General features: G+C 32.3%; 2 protein-coding genes across 2 annotated transcripts in view; one reads left to right on the forward strand and one right to left on the reverse strand.

The window, feature by feature from the left end:
* The window catches only part of LOC133188585 (3'-5' exoribonuclease 1-like), a 291,755-nt gene extending 290,465 nt beyond the window's left edge, over positions 1 to 1,290 (forward strand). Inside the window, exon 7 of the mRNA XM_061324068.1 lies at positions 1,279 to 1,290. The gene's annotated coding sequence lies outside the window, so the exon portion shown is untranslated. The remainder of the gene's footprint in view (positions 1 to 1,278) is intronic.
* Positions 1 to 25,364, reverse strand: part of LOC133188582 (uncharacterized) — a 294,465-nt gene that overhangs the window by 253,127 nt on the left and 15,974 nt on the right. The window contains exon 8 of the mRNA XM_061324064.1: positions 10,899 to 10,907. Coding sequence (XP_061180048.1) covers positions 10,899 to 10,907 — 9 coding nt within the window. The remainder of the gene's footprint in view (positions 1 to 10,898; positions 10,908 to 25,364) is intronic.

Consider the following 25,364-nt stretch of genomic DNA (forward strand, 5'->3'; position numbering starts at 1 on the left):
CAGCATGTACGGTATAAATACGCAATTAAATACTCCTATAGACCTATTTCTTATTTTGATTGTTTAAAATAATATGCAGTTTGATATCTGATATAATCGGTATCAACGAATTAATTTGTCTTTGAATTTCAATATATATGTATAATTTGCTCTAACATGTCCTCCATATCTTTCACATCCCTTCTGATGGCAACATCTGTCGGTGTTCTTATCTCACAACACATACCAACATACAAGATTTTCTGTTATTTTTTTAATTATTAAGGAAATGAATTACCTGATATTATATAAAATTAATGTGTAACGTACAGAATTATAAAAGGAACTATGTAAAACGTATTTTCTTTTATTATTCAACAAGGTAAGTATATTATGAACTTGTATATATTCTTTTCAGTATAAATAGCATTTTTAGGAATTATCTTTTCTTAGTTTATCTCAAATGGAAGAGTCCATAGTTTCGTTATTAATCTGCTACCAAATATTGCAAATAGATGTGTCGTAAAGCCATGAATGCCCCCACAGGCAGCCAAAATTTCAAATACCATATTTAGTTTTATTTTTTTTTTTGCACAAATCTTTTCCAAATTCAAGAGTGAAAACTCTTTCAAAAATTATCGAACCACGACTATATTCAAACTTGACCTATATTTTCTGGTAAAATACCTGCATATGCAATTCCAACCTTATACATACATCCCTACAAAAGTTAGAGAGCGGAAACTGAATTTCCTCTTTTTTTAAAGTTCAACAGGGATAACTCTGTCAAAAATCATCGGACTACGACCAAATTCGAAGTTGATCTGTCTTTTCTAGTAAAATACCTGTATATGCAATTTCAATCTTATACATACATTCCTACAAAAGTTAGAGAGGGGAAGCTGAAAAATGTTTATTCTTTTCTAAGTTCAAGAGAGATCACCGGACTAACCAAAATCGAAGTTAACCTGCGTATTCCTATGACGTATCTATATGTCAGATTTGAGTTGAATGTGTGCAGCTGTTGGCGAGATAATGAGCGGAAAGTCAATGATGATCAATGAATGACAGACGGAACTTGTACAGGGTGTAACGGAAGAGGGTAACACTATATGCCCCCGGCCATTTTATGGCGGGGCATAAAAATTGAAATAAGATAAGAACATTTTCAGAAATTACAGTCGCCCACGTGGCGCAGTTGTATAGCGGTTCCTCTAGAGTCGCAGAGAAAGGGTTTGATCCTTACATCGCGGGGTTTGAATCCCATTGTGGGACGTGGAGACTGGTCCCGTGTCGCAGTATGTGCTAGCACAAAAAAGATTTTTCGCTGCTCTAAGGCCATAAGTGCCGATTACAGGTCTAAATGCGCAGCCCCCCCCCCCCCCCCAAGTGGTTGCGTCTCAATATGAGTGAACAATTTCCGAAGGTTCCGAAGGGTCTTTGAAGAAAAAAAAAACAGACAAAATTTTTTTTTTCATTTAAAATATCGTTTTACAACACAAAAAAAAAAAAATAAAAAATGCTGCAACCCCTGTCCAAATTTATGTAAATATTTACTATAGTCTTTTTGTATCTAGACATTTATTGTATTTGATAAATGGAAGTCGATTTTTAAAAAAATTGCGTATGGATGCTAACATTAATATCTATCTTTAAAATAAATTTGTATTCAGGTTGGCACTTTTTAAACCTTGATTAACAAAATATTCTTTTACAAATGAATGCAATATACTCAGTAGGCTAATTAATCATTAACAAAATTGCAGTTACCAAATTGATGGATTCCTGCAATTTGCTTCTTGCTTCTGACAACTGATATTCTTTGTTACTTTTTACTCTTTTTTTAAAAATTTACTTGGAACCTTGCATTTATGTTTAGAGTAATGGTTATGACAATTCCTTTGATATACTAAAGGAAGTGTGTTGCAGCTTATTTTATAAGATTTCAGATCATTACATACAGAATAGGAATATTGCCTGTATATGCATAGTCTCACTCTGTTAACAGTACTTAAATTAGTACATGATGAGAAGAAAATGTTAAATCAAAACAAATATCAGAATGTGAACTATCATCGCATAGATTGATTTCAAAATATTTACATTTGCAAATGTTTTCTTTTATATAACACTGTTGAAAGCAACGCGTATCTATTTCCGTATAAACACAGGTTCCTCACGTCGTAAATGTTCGACGTAATTTCTCAGTGACGTCATAAAGGGTCGACGCGCAATCAATAGATCAAACTCGTGTTTGAAACTTTTTGAAACTGTGTTTGAAACTTGAGTTTGAAAAATAAAACATTTCAAGCGTCAAAGATTATAATCAAGCAAATATAAACTATGAATAAGTCACAACTGTAAATATAAGTAATAAGGTATCATTTTAAAACATCTATCGGGGTATAAATACCGGTTGGTACGAGATCAAATTTACCATAAAGCCCTTTGGGCTTTATGGAATTTGATCTCGTGACCAATCTGTATATATATCCCGATAGATGTTTTAAAATGATAGCTATTTCCTAATTGTTCCTTTTATTTTATAATTCCTTATTATTGGTTTTCTCAGTAGCATTTTTAAAGCAAATCTTAAGGACATATGATTCAAAAAACATAATAAAATTAAAAAAGTACCGGATGCCTGGATTGGTATATATTTTTGGACCTATATTGGTTGTAAATAATGCGAATATTAAATTTCTAAAATATTAAGAAATTGTAAATCTTCTATGACGTTCAAAATTCTACCTCTCTGAATACATTTTTTTGTCAGTTTGAATCACATTATCGTGAAACTGAGAATAAAAAATTAAAATATCTATGCGGTTTAACTTATTCATTTCATTTATATAAACATGACTTGATTTGTTATTTTCATGATTTTAGATAAAAGTCAATATTCTGTTGCCTAACAATGAAAAATATACCGTCTCACTCAGGTAAGCACTAATAATTGTAACTTTCATCATCAATTACAGTATGGTAAGGTACTTTAAACAACCATAGAGAGATCGTTGGATATTAGAAGAAAGTCAAAATTTATGTTGGTAAGCTTAATTCAATAAAACCTTAACTGAAAATAAAAATAAACAAAAATATATTTTTAAAAAAACTTTAAAGATCACCTACCTTATTTTAAGTTCTATCACATTTTGCTGTCATTAAAGTTGAAAATCCCTTGACTGGAGTTAAAAATATATTGTATATTTATTTTAATTGACACGCATCATTTGTAAGATGTCCTATACAGTAAGGTTACATTAAGAATGCACTTGTAAACGTCTTAACTCAAGGAAGCTGTGTAATCTTTCAAAAGACATCTGGTAACTGAAAAAATTATAATATGTTAAATATTAATACTCCTACTTTGTAAACTATGCTTAGAGAATCACTGAAGATGTCCAATAGGCGAGTATGAAAATTTAAAATGTTGTGGAGGAAATTGTTTCTTCATAATATGTCCGATCATATCATTTCAACGATAGTTATTTATTTATGTCCAAAAATATGTCTTCTTGAGATTAAGAAGCTTCATTTTAATATTAAAAAAAAATGTTTGGACAGTTTGTCTGCTTCAAATAATTATTTATAATTTTCGATACATTAAACACAAAACGTGTGACATATTCAGGCAACATTTAGTTTTTATCACCTGGCATAATTTAATTTATAACATTTCATTTTTACAATTTAAATTGTGTCCATGAACTGATGTTATCAAAAACATATTTTACATTTTTCAGATACATGTACATGTATCATACTGGTTTATAATTTTCTCATCGTGATTTTAAAAGAAGATTGTAGCTTAACGAGAAGCAATGCCCTCTATAAAGGAATTTGATAAAAGTTGACGTGGATTTCGGGGAATAAATTTTGTTTCGATTATCGCTGCTATATAATTATGTAATTGGCTAATTACCTAAAAAAAAAAAAACAATCGTTGCACTTCCTTCCCACTAGATACTTGCAATAGACCCAATTCAAATCTCTCTCTCTCTCTCTCTCTCTCTCTCTTGAGATCGCTTTTTTTTTCAGGTGTCAATACAAGAAATAAAAGAATTTTAAATTTAGTGATAAGAATCCTACCAATTTTTTCTACTAAGAATTTTATAATATCTAATAGGAAAAATTAATGGGAAAAAAGCTTATGTGGGTCTGCAGTTATTTATATTGGTTGGTAAGTGCATTGTGCTTTTTAATATGTATATTTTAGAAATGAAAATGGTCAGTCATTGAAACCAACTCAACCGATCACGCGATGTTATGTTAACCCCCTAAAATTTGTTGTTACATGTAGCTTCCTTGTGGCAGATGCACTGTCGTTTTTAAAATCATATTATCTGTTTCTTTTCATTATTCCTTCTTCCTGTATTTAGAATATGATGGTCTATGCTGCAGACTTCATGGTAGGCTTTACTTCCTGTGAACGTTACTACTGTACAAAATTTCCTATGCATGGTATTCTTACTCGAAAAAGACAACATTTTAAAATTCAAGAGCTATAGCATCAGATTCAAATGAAATATAGTATGATGTATGAAGCGGTGCTTGTTTTTTTCAGAAATGAATTTTATGTCGGATCATAATATAAGGAAATTTTAACACAGAGAATAGGAGGAGTAGAACTTTATTATCACAACATAAAATCAAAAATATGCGGTGTATACAAAAATGATATTTAGCGTCATACCTACTAAATTCATATAAGAAAACATAATAAAGCACTGCTTCGTAAGTCGGAATATCACAATGTTATATGTGGTTGTAAGAAAACAATACATCTGTTAGCAAGAGTTATCTTTCTTATAAAGATTTTTTTCATTGGAAAAAAATGTAATACTACATGTAATATAAATGCTATATTTGGTATCTTATACATTAAAACATTTTTAAAATGATTCTTAAAAAGATAAAACTTATTCAGTTTATAAGGGTTTTAAAACTGGGTTTAATTGTTTTGTTGTTGTTGTTATTATTATTATTATTATTTTTTTTTTTTTTTTTTTTTTTTTTTTTGGTCAAATATAATATAACAATTTGAAAATTATAGGCAAAGGAAATAGAAGGAAATGTTTCTGTCATATGTTAAGTTTGATCGAATTCACTACTCAAAGGTCTCGATAATTAAACTCTGATAAAGTAATCTATGAGCATTATTAGTATTTCTTACTTGGAAAGTTATCTCTCTTATCAGAGGGTAGGTCCCCCTTAATTAATAGCACAATTTAGTGTAACATTGCTTCTACGGTTTTCTTTCTAAATGAGCAAGATAAGCTAATTTCCCAATCTTTAACCAGAGAGCGCGCCTCCGTTACTGTCATGCATAACGTATTCTGTGAATTGTTGGCGTAGAGATTTCAGCAAAAAGTTCCATACCCAATATGTTGATATTTTTTGAAACTTTCAAGATGAAGTAAAGTATGACGTTTATTTCCTAGGCAAAATATATTTATGTTTATTTCACAATCTTGCATCTTCTATTTTGGCATTGTACATCCAATAAGAACACTGTCAAATTATATTAATTTTTTATGCTGACTGTGGCTTGTATATGACAATTTAATTAAATTCTCAATCTCAAACCTGTTTGTACTATTCAAATCTAATATATTGAACATTCTTTAATCAAGCGTTATCTCAAAAAGCGTCTTAATGACTCGGAAGTACTAGCTCATGTTACTGTACAATTTTGGTTATTGAAAAATTCGATTATATTTTATTTTTTAAAGAATTTTTCTTCGATGGATTATTTGTTTTGATATGATATTCATTTATTTCTTCTTTTGTGTCAAACGTATGAAAACTACGTTTAAATACTAAGAAAATACTATCGTTCAGTTAAGTTCAGTTTGTTCTCTCAAAACAATGTAAATGGTACGTGAGGTACAGAACATATAAACATATAATTCATATAATTCATCGGTCAAACAAGAAGTTTTGAGTCAAGTCTAGATAGAGGGAGAAGAGATCAAACAATTGATTTTAGTTATAAATGTACATAGATTTTTAAATATTTCAACGTCTTTTGAGCACATAACTTCACAAAACTTCATAAAATTTGGCTTACAACAAAATTCCTGGCTCAATATTTGTTGTTTAAATATCCTTAAGTATTATTAAATATCATTAAGCATTCTAAAATATAGTGTTTTTCATGTCCTCTCTTTTTACCATCTCAGAATTAACAACGTCGTCCATTTCTTTGTGTATAATTCCATCTGCCTGTTTTGATTGGGAGATCGTGATTTGTTGTTCTAAATTACAGAATCTTTCAAATATATTAATTTTACAATTACTGAGGATAAATACTTGCTATTTTCTCGAGGAATGTATACAATGCCAAATTATATATCTTTATCAAAATTGAAGACAGATGTATTGCATTTGAACCAGAATAAACATTTATATTCTGTGTTACATGTAATTATTTTCATATTTTTGACAATGGAGTCTCTAATTAATAAAGTTATACCACCTGACTTTACTCTAGACTTTACATTTGTTTTTTTTTTTTTTAAATATAGAAAACCCGGGTAATTGCAGAGTTCCATTTTCATCTGTTTTTGTTTCAATTCAACCAATTATTTCGTATGAAGAAATAAAATCAGTAAATTCTCTATATATTGGAGTCTTCTATTTAAACCAAATACATATATATCTGTTTTAGAACTGAGCATCAATTATTGATCACTTCAAAAATAACACACTTATAATGTTAAAGTTTGATTTTAATGTAAATAATTACATTAAAACTTTCTCAGCTTTCTTAGTACAGTGCTAGTCAAAAGTATGTCCAGAATTGTCCCACACTGTTACATTTGTAGCTGTTGTTGACTAAAAAACTAAAATAAAATATAACAATTCTTTGAATACAATTATATATATAACTTGAAACTCATTGCGAGCAATGAGAGGTCTTCCGTCCGATTCTGAAAATAAAAACGAAAATTCAAGCTGAAAAAGTGATAAAAGAAATTCAGACACTCTGGAGATTTAACCCTGGTCGTCGGCGTGAAAATCCAACGTGCTAACCATTAACAATTCACTTTTTTGCATCACATCCTGTCACAACCGGAAGCAACGGCGACACACGATTTTCATACGATGCAAATAAACTGATGACGAACTATCAGTCCAGAAAGTTTTAGACTTCAGTCTTTTATTGTTGCTGAGCAATTTTAAGAAATAACTCTAATTTTGAGGACAGGAAAACACGCGACCGGAAGTGAATTTTATTTAAAAAAAAAAAAAAAAAAAAAAAAACTCTGCCGTGTCTCGAGACATTGCAGTACATGTATCTACAACATGTATTAAAATATTTCAATACTTTTTCTATAACCGATATTTATGAGAAAGTTAAATATCGAAATAACGTATTCTATCTCCTAAAACCGGAAGTTGACGTTTTTGTTTCCTGTGGAGTCTAACATATTTCGAAACAGCGAAAGAGATGCAATAAGGTGATGCAAGTTTTAATTTAAAAAAGAAAAGTTGAAATTTTTTTGATTTTTTTGATCACTTCCTGTGACGACCGAAAGTGACGGCTGACAGTTTAACCCAAATGGTTTTGCCTACTCTTCAGGATCTATTACTCAAAGAAGTTTGGTGTCTTAATCTCTTACCGTTTCTGAGATCTCGCTCAGATATTTTCTCATTTTGAGAACAGGAAAACACGCGACCGGAAGTGAATTTCTGCAAAAATATTTGACGTTACTCTAGACATTTGCAGTCTGAATAACATATCCAAAAATCATTTGAAATACTTTATGTATAAAAGATATTTATGAAAAAATAAAATACCAAAATTATGTAGTTTTTCTCTTATAACCGGAAGTTGTCGTTTTTGTTTCCGGTGGGACCAACATATTTCGAAACTGCGAAAGAGTTGCAGTAAGATGATGCAAGATTTGATTAAAAAAAGAAAAGTTGAAATTTTCGATTTCTTTGATCACTTCCTGTGACGACCGGAAGTACTGACGACTCATAAAAAAATCGTTCCACAAATCTACAACTCATTCTCTTTTATCTTTGACAAGTCTCCAGTTCCTCTCTTTAGCCACTCTTGAGAAAATTAGCGGACAACTTTTCATTTTAAAATCAGGAAATTGCCCATTACTTGGAACCAGGAGGGAATTTTCCAAATTTTTTGGGCCATGCCACAAGAGCATATCATTGCTCACAAACGCTGAAAGTTTCACAGAAGATCACTGAATAGTATTCGAGATATCGCGTGCACAAAATTTTGTCTAAAAAATAATAATAATAACTAGATGCGTTTCTTGTTGCTAGGGCAACAAGTGGTCTTCCGACCGAACTTTTCTCCAAAACGCTATGCTATCTCACTTCATTTAATACTTTATTGAAGGTATATTTCGTTTACGTTTATGTAACACAGTCTTTCAACATAGATCATAATTATCAAAGGATTTCTGTAGAATCTCTGTAAACAAAGCTTTAAAAAATAAGCAAAAACTATCATACATATCTTCACGGAGAAAAATATTATTTTCAACTGAAAAAAGAGAGAAACAATCTCCCGCCCAAGCAGGATTCGAACGCGCAACATACGAGAAAGTTTGGATCGGTCATATCTTTGCAATAAATGCATCAATCAAAATGATGAAAATATACATAGAACTCTTAAAAGACTCTCTATTAGTCCTGTAAATTTCAAAGAAAAATATTGAAAAACAAAAAAGTTGCAAATTTAACATTTTTGAATTCACTTCCGTTCGCGACCGGAAGTACGAACGACGAAAAATAAAGGTCGATCACCATATCTCCATTTAATGTTCTATCACGTCAGTGAGTTTCACTTTCATATCTTTAGCCGTTCTCCAGAAAATTAACGGACAAAATTCCATTAAAAAAAACAAATTTCCCAAAAAATCGCGAACGGAAGTGATTTTTCAAAAAATGAAAAACAAGTCTGGAGATATTTTCACGATGCATCTTCCCTGAAAAAATCTTTGAAATCCGTCCACTCACAGCTGAGATATCGGTCGTACTATGAAAAAAGAATAATAATAATAACTAGAAACTCGTTGCCATGGCAACAAGAAGGTCTTCCGTCCCTTCTCTGTCATCAGACGTCATAGGAGAATTCATTCCTCACTTAAAACACACTATGTATTACCTTTGTGCAATCCTTTTAACTCCTTCGTATAAAGAATATATTAAAATTTAAAGAGTGTGAAAATATCCAAAATTCAAACAGCAATAAATACCAGACAACACTTTAAAAATAAAATCGAAAATTTAAGCTAAAAAAAGTGATGAAAAATTTCAGACATTCGTGAGATTGAACCCGACTCGCCTGCGTGAGAGGCACGACGCTAATCACTATGCTATTGGGGACGCACGCTTTGAGAGGAAAAGTGACTAATATCTGGAATAAGGATTTATTAATTTTGAAATAAAGTATATATTTAGCATTCAGGTAAGACTTTCTAATATCCTTACTGAAATCATTAAAAAATATTGAAAAGAAAAAAAAATTGAAAACCGATTCTCGAAATTCGCTTCAGATGGTGACCGGAAGCATCGACGACGCATTAAAAATTAACTAAACATTTACAAGTCATCATCTAAGATCTCTGATATGTCTTACATTCACATCTTTAGCCGTCCTGGAGGAGTTTGGAAGACAAAAATCCATTTTAAAATCAGGAAATTGTCCATATCTTGGAACAGGAAGTAAATTTTCCAAAATTTCTTTGTGATAAACAAATTTATCATTGTCCATTACCTATGAAAATTTCACTGAAATCCATTTTTCGAGAAATCGCCTACACAAATATGTGGGAATAAAAAGAATAATAAAGAGATAAATTGATTTTAAATCAAATTATTTATTTTTTCTCAAATGAAAGTCTCTATTATCAATACTCATATCATTAAAAAAATTGGAAAAAACAAAAAGTTTGAAAAAATTGACTTTTGAAGTTTGCTTCCGGTGGCGACCGGAAGTAATGACGACGCCAAAAAAATGACTTTGAACATCTACAACTCATGCTCTATCATCTTTGACATGTCTCAAGTTCATATCTTTAGCCATTTTGGAGGAGTTGCAAAAACAAAAATCCTCTTTAAAATCAGGAAATTGTTTATAACCTGGAACCTGAACGGAATTTTCCAAATTCTTTGTGATGAACAAAGTTCATATCATTGCCCATTACCTCTTAAAGTTTCATTTAAATCCAAAAAAAAAAAAAAAAAAATTCTTTTTGAGAAATCGCTTGCACGAATTTTTTTTTTTTTTTTTTTTTTTGGGGGGGGGGGATAATACCTGGAATATGGATAAATTAAGCTTAAACCAAATTATATATTTAGATTTCAAATGAAAGTCTCTATTATCCCTACTAATATCATTAAAAGAATTGGGAAAAAAAAGTTGGAAAAAATTGACTTTTGAAATTCGCTTCCGGTGGCGACCGGAAGTTATGACGATGCCAAGAAAAAAAGACTTTGAAATCTACATCTCATGCTCCATTATCTTTGACATGTCTCCAGTTCATTTCTTTAGCTGTTCTGGAGGAGTTGTGAAAACAAAAATCCATTTTAAAATCAGGAAATTGGCCATAACATGGAACCGGAAAGGAATTTTCTTAATTTTCTTTGTGATCAACAAAGATAATTCCATTGCCCATTACCTCTTAAAGTTTCACTGAAATCCAATAAATACTGTTTGAGAAATCGCCTGCACAATTTTTTTTTTGGGGGGGGGGTAATAACTGGAATATGGATAAATTAATTTTAAACCAAATGATATATTTAGTTTTCAAATGAAAGTCTCTATTATCCCTACTAATATCATTAAAAGTATTGGTAAAACCAAAAAGTTGGAAAAATTGACTTTTGAAATTCGCTTCCGGCGGCGACCGGAAGTAATGACGACGCCCAAAAAAAATAACGTTGCAGATCTACAACTTATGCTCTATCATCTTTGACATGTCTCCAGTTTATACCTTTAGCCGTTCTTGAGGAGATGCGAAGACAAAAATCCATTTTAAAATCAGGAAATTGGCCATAACTTGGAACCGGAAGGGAATTTTCCAAATTTTCTTTGTGATGAACAAAGTTCATATCATTGTCCATTATCTCTGAAAGTTTCACTGAAATCCAGTGAATAGTGTTTGAGAAATCGCGTGCACAAATTTTTGGAAAAAAAAGAATAATAATAATAACTAGATGAGATCTCGTTGCGAGCAACGAGTGGGTCTTCCGTCCGATTTTTGATGAGATAAGAATTTGACTGAGATATTCGTTCAAATATAATGATATAAATAAATTGTTAAGACGAACAATTTTGCTTTAATAATGTTTTACAAAATATTGATCATTAAAGGAATATAGATTAAAGACTTTCACCCCCTCTTGGCCCCTAATGTGAGAGGTCAGCCCTTTTTTTCTTGATATCATTTTAGAGCTCTCATGATTTTAAACACTTTTTGTTCAACAACTAGTCAGAAATTCTTTTTTTTCTTTCGGGATACATACAAAAGAAATATTGAAGGCCAGCCCTTCAAGTCCTAAATGGGGACGTCTAGCAAAAATTGAAAGAGTGCATATTGTTCAGAATATTATTTTGATCGTCTTTTGTTCAATACTGTTTGTAAAAATATTCTTCCTTTTCGAGATATATTGCGCCATAGATTATGCAATCTGGCCCCCTAAGGACCCCTTACTGCGTAATATATGATATCAACATCATGTTATTTAGATAAAGTGTGTGAAGATGTACAATTTCGCTTCAGTAATATATTACAAAATATTGATCATTAAAGAGTTATTGACTGTATACTTTCGGCCCCTCTCAGCCCCTTATTTAATGGGTCAGACCCTTTTCCTTGATATCACCTTAAAGCTCTCATGATTTTGAACACTTTTTGTTCAAGAATTATTCAAAAATTCTTTTTCGTTTCCGGGATATATCCGAAGGATATATTTAGGGGCCGGCCCTTCAACTTCTTAATGGGGACGCTTAGCAGAATATGAAAGGTTGCATATTGTTTAGAACATTATTTTAAACATCTTTTGTTCAATATTGCTTATCAAAATATTTCCCACTTTTGAGATATAAAGCGTCAAAGATTTAGCATTCTGGCCCCTTATGGCCCCTAATGATGAAACATATGATGTGAATATCATAATATATAGTTGTAATTTGTTGAGTTGAACATTTTTGCTTCAGTAATCCATTACAAAATATTGATCGTTAAAGAGTTATTGTTCAAAGACTTTCGGCCCCTCTCAGCCCCTTTTTTGAGGGGCCAGCCCCTTTTTCTTCATATCACTTTAAAGCTCTCATGATTTTGAAAACTTTTTGTTCAACAACTACTCAGAAATTTTTCTTCGTTCCTGAGATATTTGCAAAGGAAGTATTTAGGGGCCAGCCCTTCAACTCCTTAATGGGGACGTTTAGCAGAACATGAAAGGTTGCATATTGTTTAGAACATTATTTTGAACATCTTTTGTTCATATTGCTTATCAAAATATTTCCCACTTTTTGAGATATAAAGCGTCAAAGATTTAGCATTCTGGCCCCTTATGGCCCCTAATTATGTAACATATGATGTGAATATCATAATATATAGTTGTAATTTGTTGAGTTGAACATTTTTGCTTCAGTAATCCATTACAAAATATTGATCGTTAAAGAGTTATTGTTCAAAGACTTTCGGCCCCTCTCAGCCCCTTTTTTGAGGGGCCAGCCCCTTTTTCTTCATATCACTTTAAAGCTCTCATGATTTTGAACACTATTTGTTCAACAACTATTCAGAAATTCTTTTTCGTTTCCGAGCTATATGCAAAAGATATATTTAGGGACCAGCCCTTCAACTCCTTAATGGGGAAGTTTAGCAAAAATTGAAAGGTTAAATATTGTTTAGAACATTATTTTGAACATCTTTTATTCAATATTGCTTATCAAAATATTTCCCACTTTCGAAATATAGAGTGCCAAAGATTTGGCATTCTGGCCCTTTATGGCCCTTAATTATGTAAAATATGATATATATATTATAATATATGGTTGTAAATTGTTAAGATAAACATTTTTGCTTCAGTAATGTACACCAAAATATTGATCGTTAAAGAGTTATTGATTTAATACTTTTGGCCCCTCTCGGCCCCTAACATGACAACCCAGCCCTTTTTTCTTGATATCATATTAAAGATCTTGTCATTCTGCACAAATATTGTTCAGTATGTTTTTACAAAATAATTATACTTTAAAAGATATGATACAAAATGTCTCAAAAATTCACTCATGATTCGTGTCCTAAATTTCGACCCCTACCGAGCTTCCATACTAAGCAGTTCCGGAAAATATCCAAACCCAGGTGCAAAATGGCAACATGTCCTCTATCATCACTGAAAATTTCAGCGCTCTAGCTTTAGCCGTTTTTGAGTTCCATCACAGACAAGGAAGTCCTCTGAATTTTAATAAAAGGGCGATAACTCTCGACCGGAAGTAAATATCCCTTAACAGACTTGCCGGAATTAACTTCAGATGTCAACACATCTACCTTGAAAATTTGAATAAAATCGAACGAGCCATCTCCGAGAAATCCTCTGCACAATTTTTGTAAGGAGAAAAAAGAATAATAATAATAACTAGATGCGATCTCGTTGCGAGCAACGAGTGGGTCTTCCGTCCGATTTTTGATAAGATGAGATACGAATTTGACTGAGATTTTCGTTCATAAATATATAAATAGTGAAAACGTATAATTTGCTTCAGTTATGTTTAACAAAATTTTGATCATTATGACACCTAAAAACGCAATGTTTGATGAAGATTTTAAAATATTTATAGTAGCAGATCGTGAAGATGAACATTACTGTAAAAGGGTTATAGATAAAAGACTTTTGGCCCCTCTGAGCCCCTAATTTGAGGGGTCAGCCCCTTTTTCTTGATATCACATGAAAGGTCTTGTAATTCTGAAGACTTTTTGTTCAACAGCTATTCAGAAGTTTCGTTTCGTTTTCGAGATATGTAGACTTGAAATATTTAGGGGTCGTCCCTTTAAGTCCTTATAGGGGCTGTTTTGGAAAAATTAAAAGGATGCACATTGTTGAGAACATCATTCTAAACAACTTTTGTTCAATATTGCTTTTCAAAATGTTTCCCCTTTTCGAGATATAAAGCGTCAAAGATTAAGCATTCTGGCCCCTTATGGCCCCTAATTATGTAACATATGACATAAATATTATAATATGTAGTTGTAAATTGTTAAGCTAAACATTTTTCCTTCAGTAATGTATACCAAAATATTGATCGTTAAATAGTTATTGATTTAGTACTTTTGGCCCCTCTCGGCCCCTTATACGATAAGACAGCCCTTTTTTATTGATATCATATTTAAGATCTTGTCATTCTGCACAAATATTGTTCAGTATGTTTTAGCAAAATAATTATACTTTAGAAGCTATAATACAAAATGTCTCAAAAATTCACTCATGATTCGTGTCCTAAATTTCGACCCCTACCGAGCTTCCATACTAGGCACTTCCGGAAAATATCTAAACACAGGTGCATAATGGCAACATGTCCTCTATCATCACTAAAAATTTCAGCGCTTTAGCTTCAGCCGTTTTTGAGTTCCATCACAGACAAGGAAGTCCTCTAAATTTTGATAAAAGGGCGATAACTTCCAATCGGAAGTAAATATCCCTAAACGGAATTGCCGGAATTAACTTCAGATATCAACGCATCTTTCACCAAAATTTGAATAAAATCGAACGAGCCATCTCCGAGAAATCGTCTGCACAAATTTTGTAAGAAGAAAAAAGAATGAAAATAATAATAATAATAACTAGATGAGATCTCGTTGCGAGCAACGAGTAGGTCTTCCGTCCGATTTTTCGATAAGATGAAATATAATTTTGACTATGATTTTTGTTAAAAGATAATAATATATATAGACTTCCCTAATTAGATTTCAATCCTTTTATTTATATACATTTTCAAAGAGCTATCGATGAATTGCTTTTGGCCCCTCTGAACCCCTAGTTTGAGGGGTCAGCCCCATTTTCTTGATATCAATTGAAAGGTCTTGTGATTTTGAAAACGTTTTGTTCAACAACTGTTCAGAGATTTCTTTTCTTTGTGGAAATATGCTGAATGGAAATATTTAGGGGCCACCCCTCCAAGTCCTTAATGGGGCCGTTTGACAGAAATTGAAAGGGTGCATATTGTTTAGAACATTATTCTGACCATATTTTAATCAGTATTGCTTATCAAATATTCCCCCTTTTCGAGATATAAAACATCAAAAATTTAGTATTCTGGCCCCTAGTGACCCCTTATTACATAAAATATGATCAGAATCTTATCATATATTGTTGTAAATCGTTAAGATAAGCATCTTTGCTTCAGTAGTGTATTACAAATTATTGATCGTTAAAGAGTTATAGGTTGAAGACTTTTGGCCCCTCTGAGCCCCTAGTTTGAGGGGTCAGCCCCATTTTCTTGATATCAAATGAAAGATCTTGTGATTATGAAGACTTTTTGTTCAACAACTATTCAGAGATTTCTTTTCGTTGTGGAGATATGCTGAATGGAAATATTTAGGGGCCACCCCTCCAAGTCCTTAATGGGGCCGTTTGACAAAAATTGAAAGGGTGCATATTGTTTAGAACATTATTCTGACCATCTTTTGTTCAAAATTGCTTATCAAAATATTCCTCCTTTTCGAGATATAAAGTGTCAAAGATTTAGCATTCTTGCCCCTTGTGACCCCTTATTATGTAACATATGATCAGAATCTTATCATATATTGATGTAAATCGTTAAGATAAGCATCTTTGCTTCAGTAATGAATTTCAAATTATTGATCATTAAAGAGTTATAGGTGAAAAACTTTTGGCCCCTCTGAGCCCCTAATTTGAGGGGTCAGCCCCATTTTCTTGATATCAAATGAAAGGTTTTGTGATTTTGAAGACTTTTTGTTATACAACTATTCAGAGATTTCTTTTCGTTGTGGAGATATGCTGAATGGAAATATTTAGGGGCCACCCCTCCAAGTCCTTAATGGGGCCGTTTGACAAAAATTGAAAGGGTGCATATTGTTTAGAACATTAATCTGACCATCTTTTGTTCAGTATTGCTTATCAAAATTTTCTCCCATTTCGAGATATAAAGCACCAAAGATTTAGCATTCTGGCCCATTGTGACCCCTTATTACGTAACATATGATCAGAATCTTATCATATATTGATGTAAATCGTTAAGATAAGCATCTTTGCTTCAGTAATGAATTTCAAATTATTGATCGTTAAAGAGTTAACGATGAAAGACTTTTGGCCCCTCTGAGCCCCTAATTTGAGGGGCCAGCCCCTTTTTCTTGATATCAAATGAAAGGTCTTGTGATTTTGAAGACTTTTTGTTATACAACTATTCAGAGATTTCTTTTCGTTGTGGAGATATGCTGAATGGAAATATTTAGGGGCCACCCCTCCAAGTCCTTAATGGGGCTGTTTGACAAAAATTGAAAGGGTGCATATTGTTTAGAACATTATTCTGACCATCTTTTGTTCAGTATTGCTTTTCAAAATATTCCTCCTTTTCGAGATATAAAGCGTCAAGGATTTAGCATTCTGGCCCCTTGTGACCCCTTATTATGTAACATATGATCAGAATCTTATCATATATTGATGTAAATCGTTAAGATGAGCATCTTTGTTTCAATAATGTATTACAAATTATTGATCGTTAAAGAGTTAACGATGAAAGACTTTTGGCCCCTCTGAGACCCTAATTTGAGGGGTCAGCCCCATTTTCTTGATATCAAATGAAAGGTCGTATCATTCTGCACAACTTTTCTTCTATATGTTTTAACAAATTCTTAACATGTATGAAGATATGAAAGAAAATGTGTAAAATTTTGTGAGATGTTTCTGAGACATTTTTTGAGCCCTACCGAGCTTCGGCGCCTTTTGCGCTAGAGAGATTTCGACACCTGCCTGCAAATCTACAAACCTTCCCCTACCTTCACTGAAAATCTTGACTCAATATCTTAAGTCGTTTCGGAGGAGTTTCCAGGACAAGCCGACACTCTGAAAATCAGAAAATCCTAAATATCTCGAGATGGAAAGTGACGTCATCAACGAAAAAGATTTCCAATAACGTTAAGATCAATACCTATCAGATCTGAAAGTTTAATGAAAATCGGCCAAGACGTTACCGAGAACTTGCGTGCACAAAATCGGTAAGAATAATAATAATAATAATAACTAGATACTTATTGCCTAGGCAATAACAGGTCTTCCGTTTTCTTGACTTCTTTGAAAAAAAAAACCCACAATCATCTCAATAAGATTACTCTAAATAATAACAAAAGTTATCTCAAGGCTTCCAAAGATATGTAGATACAGATAAAAACAAACGGAATTACTTTTCTGTTTTCTTTATGTACTTCGTCATGAACGAAAGTGCTCCAAACGAATAAAATGTATAAAAATAATTTGCATGGTCATGGTCTATCTAACATCTGCATTAGCCAAACATTTCTGCAAAAAAAAAAAAACAAACAAAAACAAAAAAAACAAAAACAAAAACAAAAAAACAAAAACTTTAAAAATTCACTTTTTTGCATCGCTTCCTGTCACGACCGGAAGTGACGACAACGTACGATTTTTACATGATGTAGATAAACTGGTAACTAACTATAAGTTCTGAAAGTTTTTGACTTCAGTCATGTAGTGTTTTTGAGCATTTAGGTGAACAAAATCTCAACTTGAGGACAGAAAAACACGCGACCGGAAGTGCATTTTCCTAAGATGGTTGACTTCACACTAGACAATTGCAGTCTCAAAAACATATGTAAAAATCATTTCAAAAACTTTATCAATAAGTGATATTTTTGGGTATGTTAAAAATCCCAATAACATAGTTTCTCTTTTATAATCGGAAAGTGTCGTTTTTTGTTTCCAGTGAGACCAACACATATAGAAACTGTGAAAGAGATTCAATTATATGATGCAAGTTTTATTTCAAACGTGAAAAGTTTAAATTTTCGATTTCTTTGATTACTTCCTGTAACGACCGGAAGTGACGGCTGACGCTATTAACCCAAAAAGTTTTGCCTACTCATTAAGTTCTATTACTCATATAAGTTTGGTGTCTTAATCTCTTACCGTTTCTGAGATCTCACTTTGACAAGTTCTTATTTTGCAGACAGTAAAACACGCGACCGGAAGTGAATTTTACCAAGATATTTGACGTTGCTCTAGACATTTGCAGTCTAAATAACATATCTAAAAATCATTTCAAATACTTCATCTATAAGCGATATTTATTGGAAAGTAAAATACTCAAATTATGTAGTTTTTCTCTTATAACCGGAAGTTGACGTTTCTGTTTCCGGTGGGACCAACATATTTCGAAACTGTAAAACAGATGCAATAATGTGATGCAAGATTTAATTAAAATAAGAAAAGTTGAAATTTTCGATTTCTTTGATCTCCTCCTGTGACAACCGGAAGTGACGGCTGACGGATTTAAACATATTCTGCAAACGTACCTGTCATGATAAATAATCCCTGAAAGTTTGAGGTCTTAATCTTTTACCGTTTCTGAGATATCGTCCGGACATGATCTCTTTTGAAAAAACGGAAATTGGACATATCTGACGACCGGAAGTGAATTTTGCAAAATTCTTAAAAAAGAGGTTATTTTATTTGTCATAACTCCTGAAAGTTTCAAGAAAATCCATCGAGCCATCTCTGAGAAATCGCTTGGACAAAAAATGGGGAAAAAATAATAATAATAATAAACAGTAGATTCACTATAAGGTCTTCCGTCTGAAACGGAAGACCTTAATAATAATAGGGAAAAAGAAACCGAACGAAAACAATAAGGTCTTCCGTTGGAGACGGAAGACCTTAACTAGATGGTTCTCGTTGCGAGCAACGAGTGGGTCTTCCCTCTGATTTTGGATAAAATTCGTCAAGATCTTGACTGAGATATTCGTCTATAAAAAATTAAAGGATGCATATTGTTAAAAACATTATTCTGATCATCTTTTGTTCAATATTGCTTATCAAAATATTTCCCCTTTTCGAGATATAAAGTGTCAAAGATTTAGCATTCTGGCCCATTAAGGTCCCTTATTACGCAACATATGATCAAAACTTTACAATATATAGCTGCAAAATATTAATATGAACATTTTTGCTTCAGTAATTTATAACAAAATATTGATCATTAAAAAGTTATAGATAAAAGACTTTTGGCCCTTCTGAGCCCCTAATTTGAGGGGTCAGCCCCTTTTTCTTGATATCAAATAAAAGGTCTTGTGATTTTGAAGACTTTTTGTTCAACAACTATTCAGAAATTTCCTTTAGTTCAAGAGATATATAGAATAACAATATTTAGGGGCCAGCCCTCCAAGTCCTTAATGGGGATGTCTTGCAAAAATTAAAAGGGTGTATATTGTTTAGAACATTATTCTGAACATCTTTTGTTCAATATTGCTTATCAAAATATTTCTCCTTTTCGAGATACAAAGTGTCAAAGATTTAGCATTCTGGCCCCTTATGGCCCCTTATTACGTAACATATGATCATAATTTTATAAGATATAGTTGCAGAATGTTAAGATGAACATTTTTGCTTCAGTAATTTATAGCAAAATATTGATCATTAAAAAGTTATAGATAAAAGACTTTTGGCCCTTCTGAGCCCCTAGTTTGAGGGGTCAGCCCCTTTTTCTTGATATCAAATAAAAGGTCTTGTGATTTTGAAGACTTTTTGTTCAACAACTATTCAGAAATTTCCTTTAGTTCAAGAGATATATAGAATAACAATATTTAGGGGCCAGCCCTCCAAGTCCTTAATGGGGATGTCTTGCAAAAATTAAAAGGGTGTATATTGTTTAGAACATTATTCTGAACATCTTTTGTTCAATATTGCTTATCAAAATATTTCTCCTTTTCGAGATACAAAGTGTCAAAGATTTAGCATTCTGGCCCCTTATGGCCCCTTATTACGTAACATATGATCAAAATTTTATAATATATAGCTACAGAATGTTAAGATAAACATTTTTGCTTCAGTAATTTATAACAAAATATTGATCATTAAAAAGTTATAGATGAAAGACTTTCGGCCCTTCCGAGCCCCTAATTTGAGGGGTCAGTCCCTTTTTCTTGATATCAAATAAAAGGTCTTGTGATTTTGAAGACTTTTTGTTCAATATGTTTTACAAAATACTTCTATTTAAAATGTTATTATCAGAAATGTCTCTAAAATTCACTCATAAATCACGTCCTAAATTTTGACCCCTACCGAGATTCCATACTTTGCACTTCCGGAAAATATGAAAACCAAGGTGCACATCTAGAACATGTCCTCTATCACCACTGAAAGTTTCAACACTCTAGCATTTGTCGTTCCTGAGTTTTTGTGCAGACACAAGGTCTATCTAAAAATCGATCAAAGGGCGATAACTTCTGACCGGAAGTGATTTTTCAAAAACTGACGAGGCGTTATAAACTTCAGATAGCAACGCATTAACCCTGAAAATTTGAAGCAAATCGATTGAGCGACCTCCGAGAAATCTTCTGCACAAAATCGGTAAGGAAAAAAAAAAGAATAATAATGATAAGAAAAGTGAAAAATCAACAATAGAATAATAGAAGGGTCTTCCGCAGAAGACGGAAGACCCTAATAATAACTAGATGGTTCTCGTTGCGAGCAACGAGTGGGTCTTCCGTCCGATTTTGGATGAGATTAATCAAGATCTTGACTGAGATATTTGTCTATAAAATTGAAAGTATGATTATTTTAAACATTATTCTGATCATCTTTTGTTCAATATTGCTTATCAAAATATTTCCCCTTTTCGAGATATAAAGTGTCAAAGATTTAGCATTCTGGCCCATTAGGGTCCCTTATTACGCTACATATGATCAAAACTTGACAATATATAGCTGCAAAATATTAATATGAACATTTTTGCTTCAGTAATTTATAGCAAAATATTGATCATTAAAAGGTTATAGATAAAAGACTTTTGGCCCTTCTGAGCCCCTAATTTGAGGGGTCAGCCCCTTTTTCTTGATATCAAATAAAAGGTCTTGTGATTTTGAAGACTTTTTGTTCAACAACTATTCAGAAATTTCCTTTAGTTCAAGAGATATATAGAATAACAATATTTAGGGGCCAGCCCTCCAAGTCCTTAATGGGGATGTCTTGCAAAAATTAAAAGGGTGTATATTGTTTAGAACATTATTCTGAACATCTTTTGTTCAATATTGCTTATCAAAATATTTCTCCTTTTCGAGATACAAAGTGTCAAAGATTAGCATTCTGGCCCCTTATGGCCCCTTATTACGTAATATAAGATCAAAATTTTATAATATATAGTTGCAGAATGTTAAGATGAACATTTTTGCTTCAGTAATTTATAGCAAAATATTGATCATTAAAGAGTTATAGATAAAAGACTTTTGGCCCTTCTGAGCCCCTAATTTGAGAGGTCAGCCCCTTTTTCTTGATATCAAATAAAAGGTCTTGTGATTTTGAAGACTTTTTGTTCAATATATTTTAACAAAATATTTTTATTTAAAATGTTATTATAAGAAATGTCTCTAAAATTCACTCAAAATTTTCGACCTAAATTTCGACCCCTACCGAGCCTCCATACTTCGCACTTCCGGAAAATTTGAAAACCAAGGTGCACATCTAGAACATGTCCTCTATCACCACTGAAAGTTTCAACACTCTAGCATTTGTCGTTCTTGAGTTTTTGTGCAGACACAAGGTCTATCTAAAAATCGATCAAAGGGCAATAACTTCTGACCGGAAGTGATTTTTCAAAAACTGACATGGCGTTATAAACTTCAGATAGCAACGCATTAACCCTGAAGATTTGAAGCAAATTGATCGAGCGATCTCCGAGAAATCTTCTGCACAAAATCGGTAAGGAAAAAAAAAAGAATAATAATAACTAGATGGTTCTCGTTGCGAGCAACGAGTGGGTCTTCCGTCTGATTTTGGATAAGATTCGTCAAGATCTTGACTGAGATATTCGTCTATAAAAAATTAAAGGATGCATATTGTTAAAAACATTAATCTGATCATCTTTTGTTCAATATTGCTTATCAAAATATTTCCCCTTTTCGAGATATAAAGTGTCAAAGATTTAGCATTCTGGCCCATTAAGGTCCCTTATTACGCAACATATGATCAAAACTTGACAATATATAGCTGCAAAATATTAATATGAACATTTTTGCTTCAGTAATTTATAGCAAAACATTAATCATTAAAAAGTTATATATAAAAGACTTTTGACCCTTCTGAGCCCCTAATTTGAGGGGTCAGCCCCTTTTTCTTGATATCAAATAAAAGGTCTTGTGATTTTGAAGACTTTTTGTTCAACAACTATTCAGAAATTTCCTTTCGTTTAAGAGATATATAGAATAACAATATTTAGGGGCCAGCCCTCCAAGTCCTTAATGGGGATGTTTTGCAAAAATTAAAAGGGTGTATATTGTTTAGAACATTATTCTGAACATCTTTTGTTCAATACTGCTTATCAAAATATTTCCCCTTTCCGAGATATAAAGCGTCAAAGATTTAGCTTTCTGGCCCTTTCTGGCCCCTTATTACGTAATATATGATCAAAATTTTATAATATATAGTTGCAGTATAAAAAGATCAACATTTTTGCTTCAGTAATTTATAACAAAATATTGATCATTAAAGAGTTATAGATGAAAGACTTTTGGCCCTTCTGAGCCCCTAATTTGAGGGGTCAGCCCCTTTTTCTTGATATCAAATAAAAGGTCTTGTGATTTTGAAGACTTTTTGTTCAACAACTATTCAGAAATTTCCTTTCGTTTAAGAGATATATAGAATAACAATATTTAGGGGCCAGCCCTCCAAGTCCTTAATGGGGATGTCTTGCAAAAATTAAAAGGGTGTATATTGTTTACAACATTATTCTGAATATCTTTTGTTCAATATTGCTTATCAAAATATTTCTCCTTTTTGAGATACAAAGTGTCAAAGATTTAGCATTCTGGCCCCTTATGGCCCCTTATTACGTAACATATGATCAAAATTTTATAATATATAGCTACAGAATGTTAAGATAAACATTTTTGCTTCAGTAATTTATAACAAAATATTGATCATTAAGGAGTTATAGATGAAAGACTTTTGGCCCTTCTGAGCCCCTAATTTGAGAGGTCAGCCCCTTTGTCTTGATATCAAATAAAAGGTCTTGTGATTTTGAAGACTTTTTGTTCAATATGTTTTAACAAAATTCTTCTATTTAAAATGTTATTATCAGAAATGTCTCTAAAATTCACTCATAAATCACGTCCTAAATTTTGACCCCTACCGAGCTTCCATACTTTGCACTTTTGGAAAATATGAAAACCAAGGTGCACATCTAGAACATGTCCTCTATCACCACTGAAAGTTTCAACACTCTAGCATTTGTCGTTCCTGAGTTTTTGTGCAGACACAAAGTCTATCTAAAAATCGATCAAAGGGCGATAACTTCTGACCGGAAGTGATTTTTCAAAAACGGACAGGGGGTTATAAACTTCAGATACCAACGCATTAACCCTGAAAATTTGAAGCAAATCGATCGAGCGATCTCCGAGAAATCTTCTGCACAAAATCGGTAAGGAAAAAAAAAAGAATAATAATAATAACTAGATGAGATCTCGTTGCGAGCAACGAGTGGGTCTTCCGTCCGATTTTTGATAAGATGAGAAAAGAATTTCACTGACATTTTCATTCAAATATAATGATATAAATAAATTGTTAAGACGAACAATTTTGCTTTAATAATGTTTTACAAAATATTGATCATTAAAGGAATATAGATTAAAGACTTTCGGCCCTTCTTGGCCCCTAATGTGAGAGGTCAGCCACGTTTTCTTGATATCATTTTAAAGCTCTCATGATTTTGAACACTTTTTGTTCAACAACTAGTCAGAAATTCTTTTTTGTTTTCGGGATAGATGCAAAAGAAATATTAAAGGCCGGCCCTTCAAGTCCTAAATGGGGACGTCTAGCAAAAATTGAAAGAGTACATATTGTTCAGAATATTATTTTGATCGTCTTTTGTTCAATACTGTTTATCAAAATATTCTTCCTTTTCGAGATATATTGCGCCATATATTATGCAATCTGGCCCCCTAAAGACCCCTTATTGCGTAATATATGATATCAACATCATGTTGTTTAGATAAAGTGTGTGAAGATATACTATTTCGCTTCAGTTATATATTACAAAATATTGATCATTAAAGAGTTATTGATTGTATACTTTCGGCCCCTCTCAGCCCCTTATTTAATGGGTCAGACCCTTTTCCTTGATATCACCTTAAAGTTCTCATGATTCTGAACACTTTTTGTTCAAGAATTATTCAAAAATTCTTTTTCGTTTCCGAGATATATCCGAAGGATATATTTAGGGGCCGGCCATTCAACTCCTTAATGGGGACGTTTAACAAAAATCAAAAGGTTGCATATTGTTTAGAACATTATTTTGAACAACTTTTGTTCAATATTGCTTATCAAAATATTTCCCACTTTTGAGATATAAAGCATCAAAGATTTAGCATTCTGGCTCCTTATGACCCCTAATTATGAAACATATGATGTGAATATCATAATATATAGTTGTAAATTGTTGAGATGAACATTTTAGCTCCAGTAATGCATTACAAAATATTGATCGTTAAAGAGTTATTGTTTAAAGACTTTCGGCCCTCTCGGCCCCTATTTTGAGGGGCCAGCCCCTTTTTCTTCATATCACCTGAACGCTCTCATGATTTTGAACACTTTTGTTCAACAACTACTCAGAAATTTTTCTTCGTTTCTGAGATATTTGCAAAGGAAGTATTAAGGGGGCTGCCCTTCAACTCCTTAATGGGGACGTTTAGCAGAATATGAAAGGTTGCATATTGTTTAGAACATTATTTTGAACATTTTTTGTTCAATATTGCTTATCAAAATATTTACCACTTTTGAGATATAAAGCGTCAAAAATTTAGCATTCTGGCCCCTTATGGCCCCTAATTATGTAACATATGATGTGAATATCATAATATATAATTGTTGAGATGAACATTTTTGCTTCAGTAATGCATTACAAAATATTGATCGTTAAAGAGTTATTGTTCAAAGACTTTCGACCCCTCTCAGCCCCTATTTTGAAGGGCCAGCCCCTTTTTCTTCATATCACTTTAAAGCTCTCATGATTTTGAACATTTTTTGTTCAACAACAACTCAGAAATTCTTTTTCGCTTCTGAGATATTTGCAAAGGAAGTATTTAGGGGCCGGCCCTTCAACTCCTAAATGTGAACATTTAGCAAAAAATGAAACGTTGCATATTGTTTAGAACATT

This window comes from Saccostrea echinata, unplaced genomic scaffold (assembly GCF_033153115.1).
Source record: "Saccostrea echinata isolate AGI-Se365-2 ecotype Australia unplaced genomic scaffold, CSIRO_AGI_Sech_v1 ptg000016l, whole genome shotgun sequence".
NCBI lineage: Eukaryota > Metazoa > Mollusca > Bivalvia > Ostreida > Ostreidae > Saccostrea > Saccostrea echinata.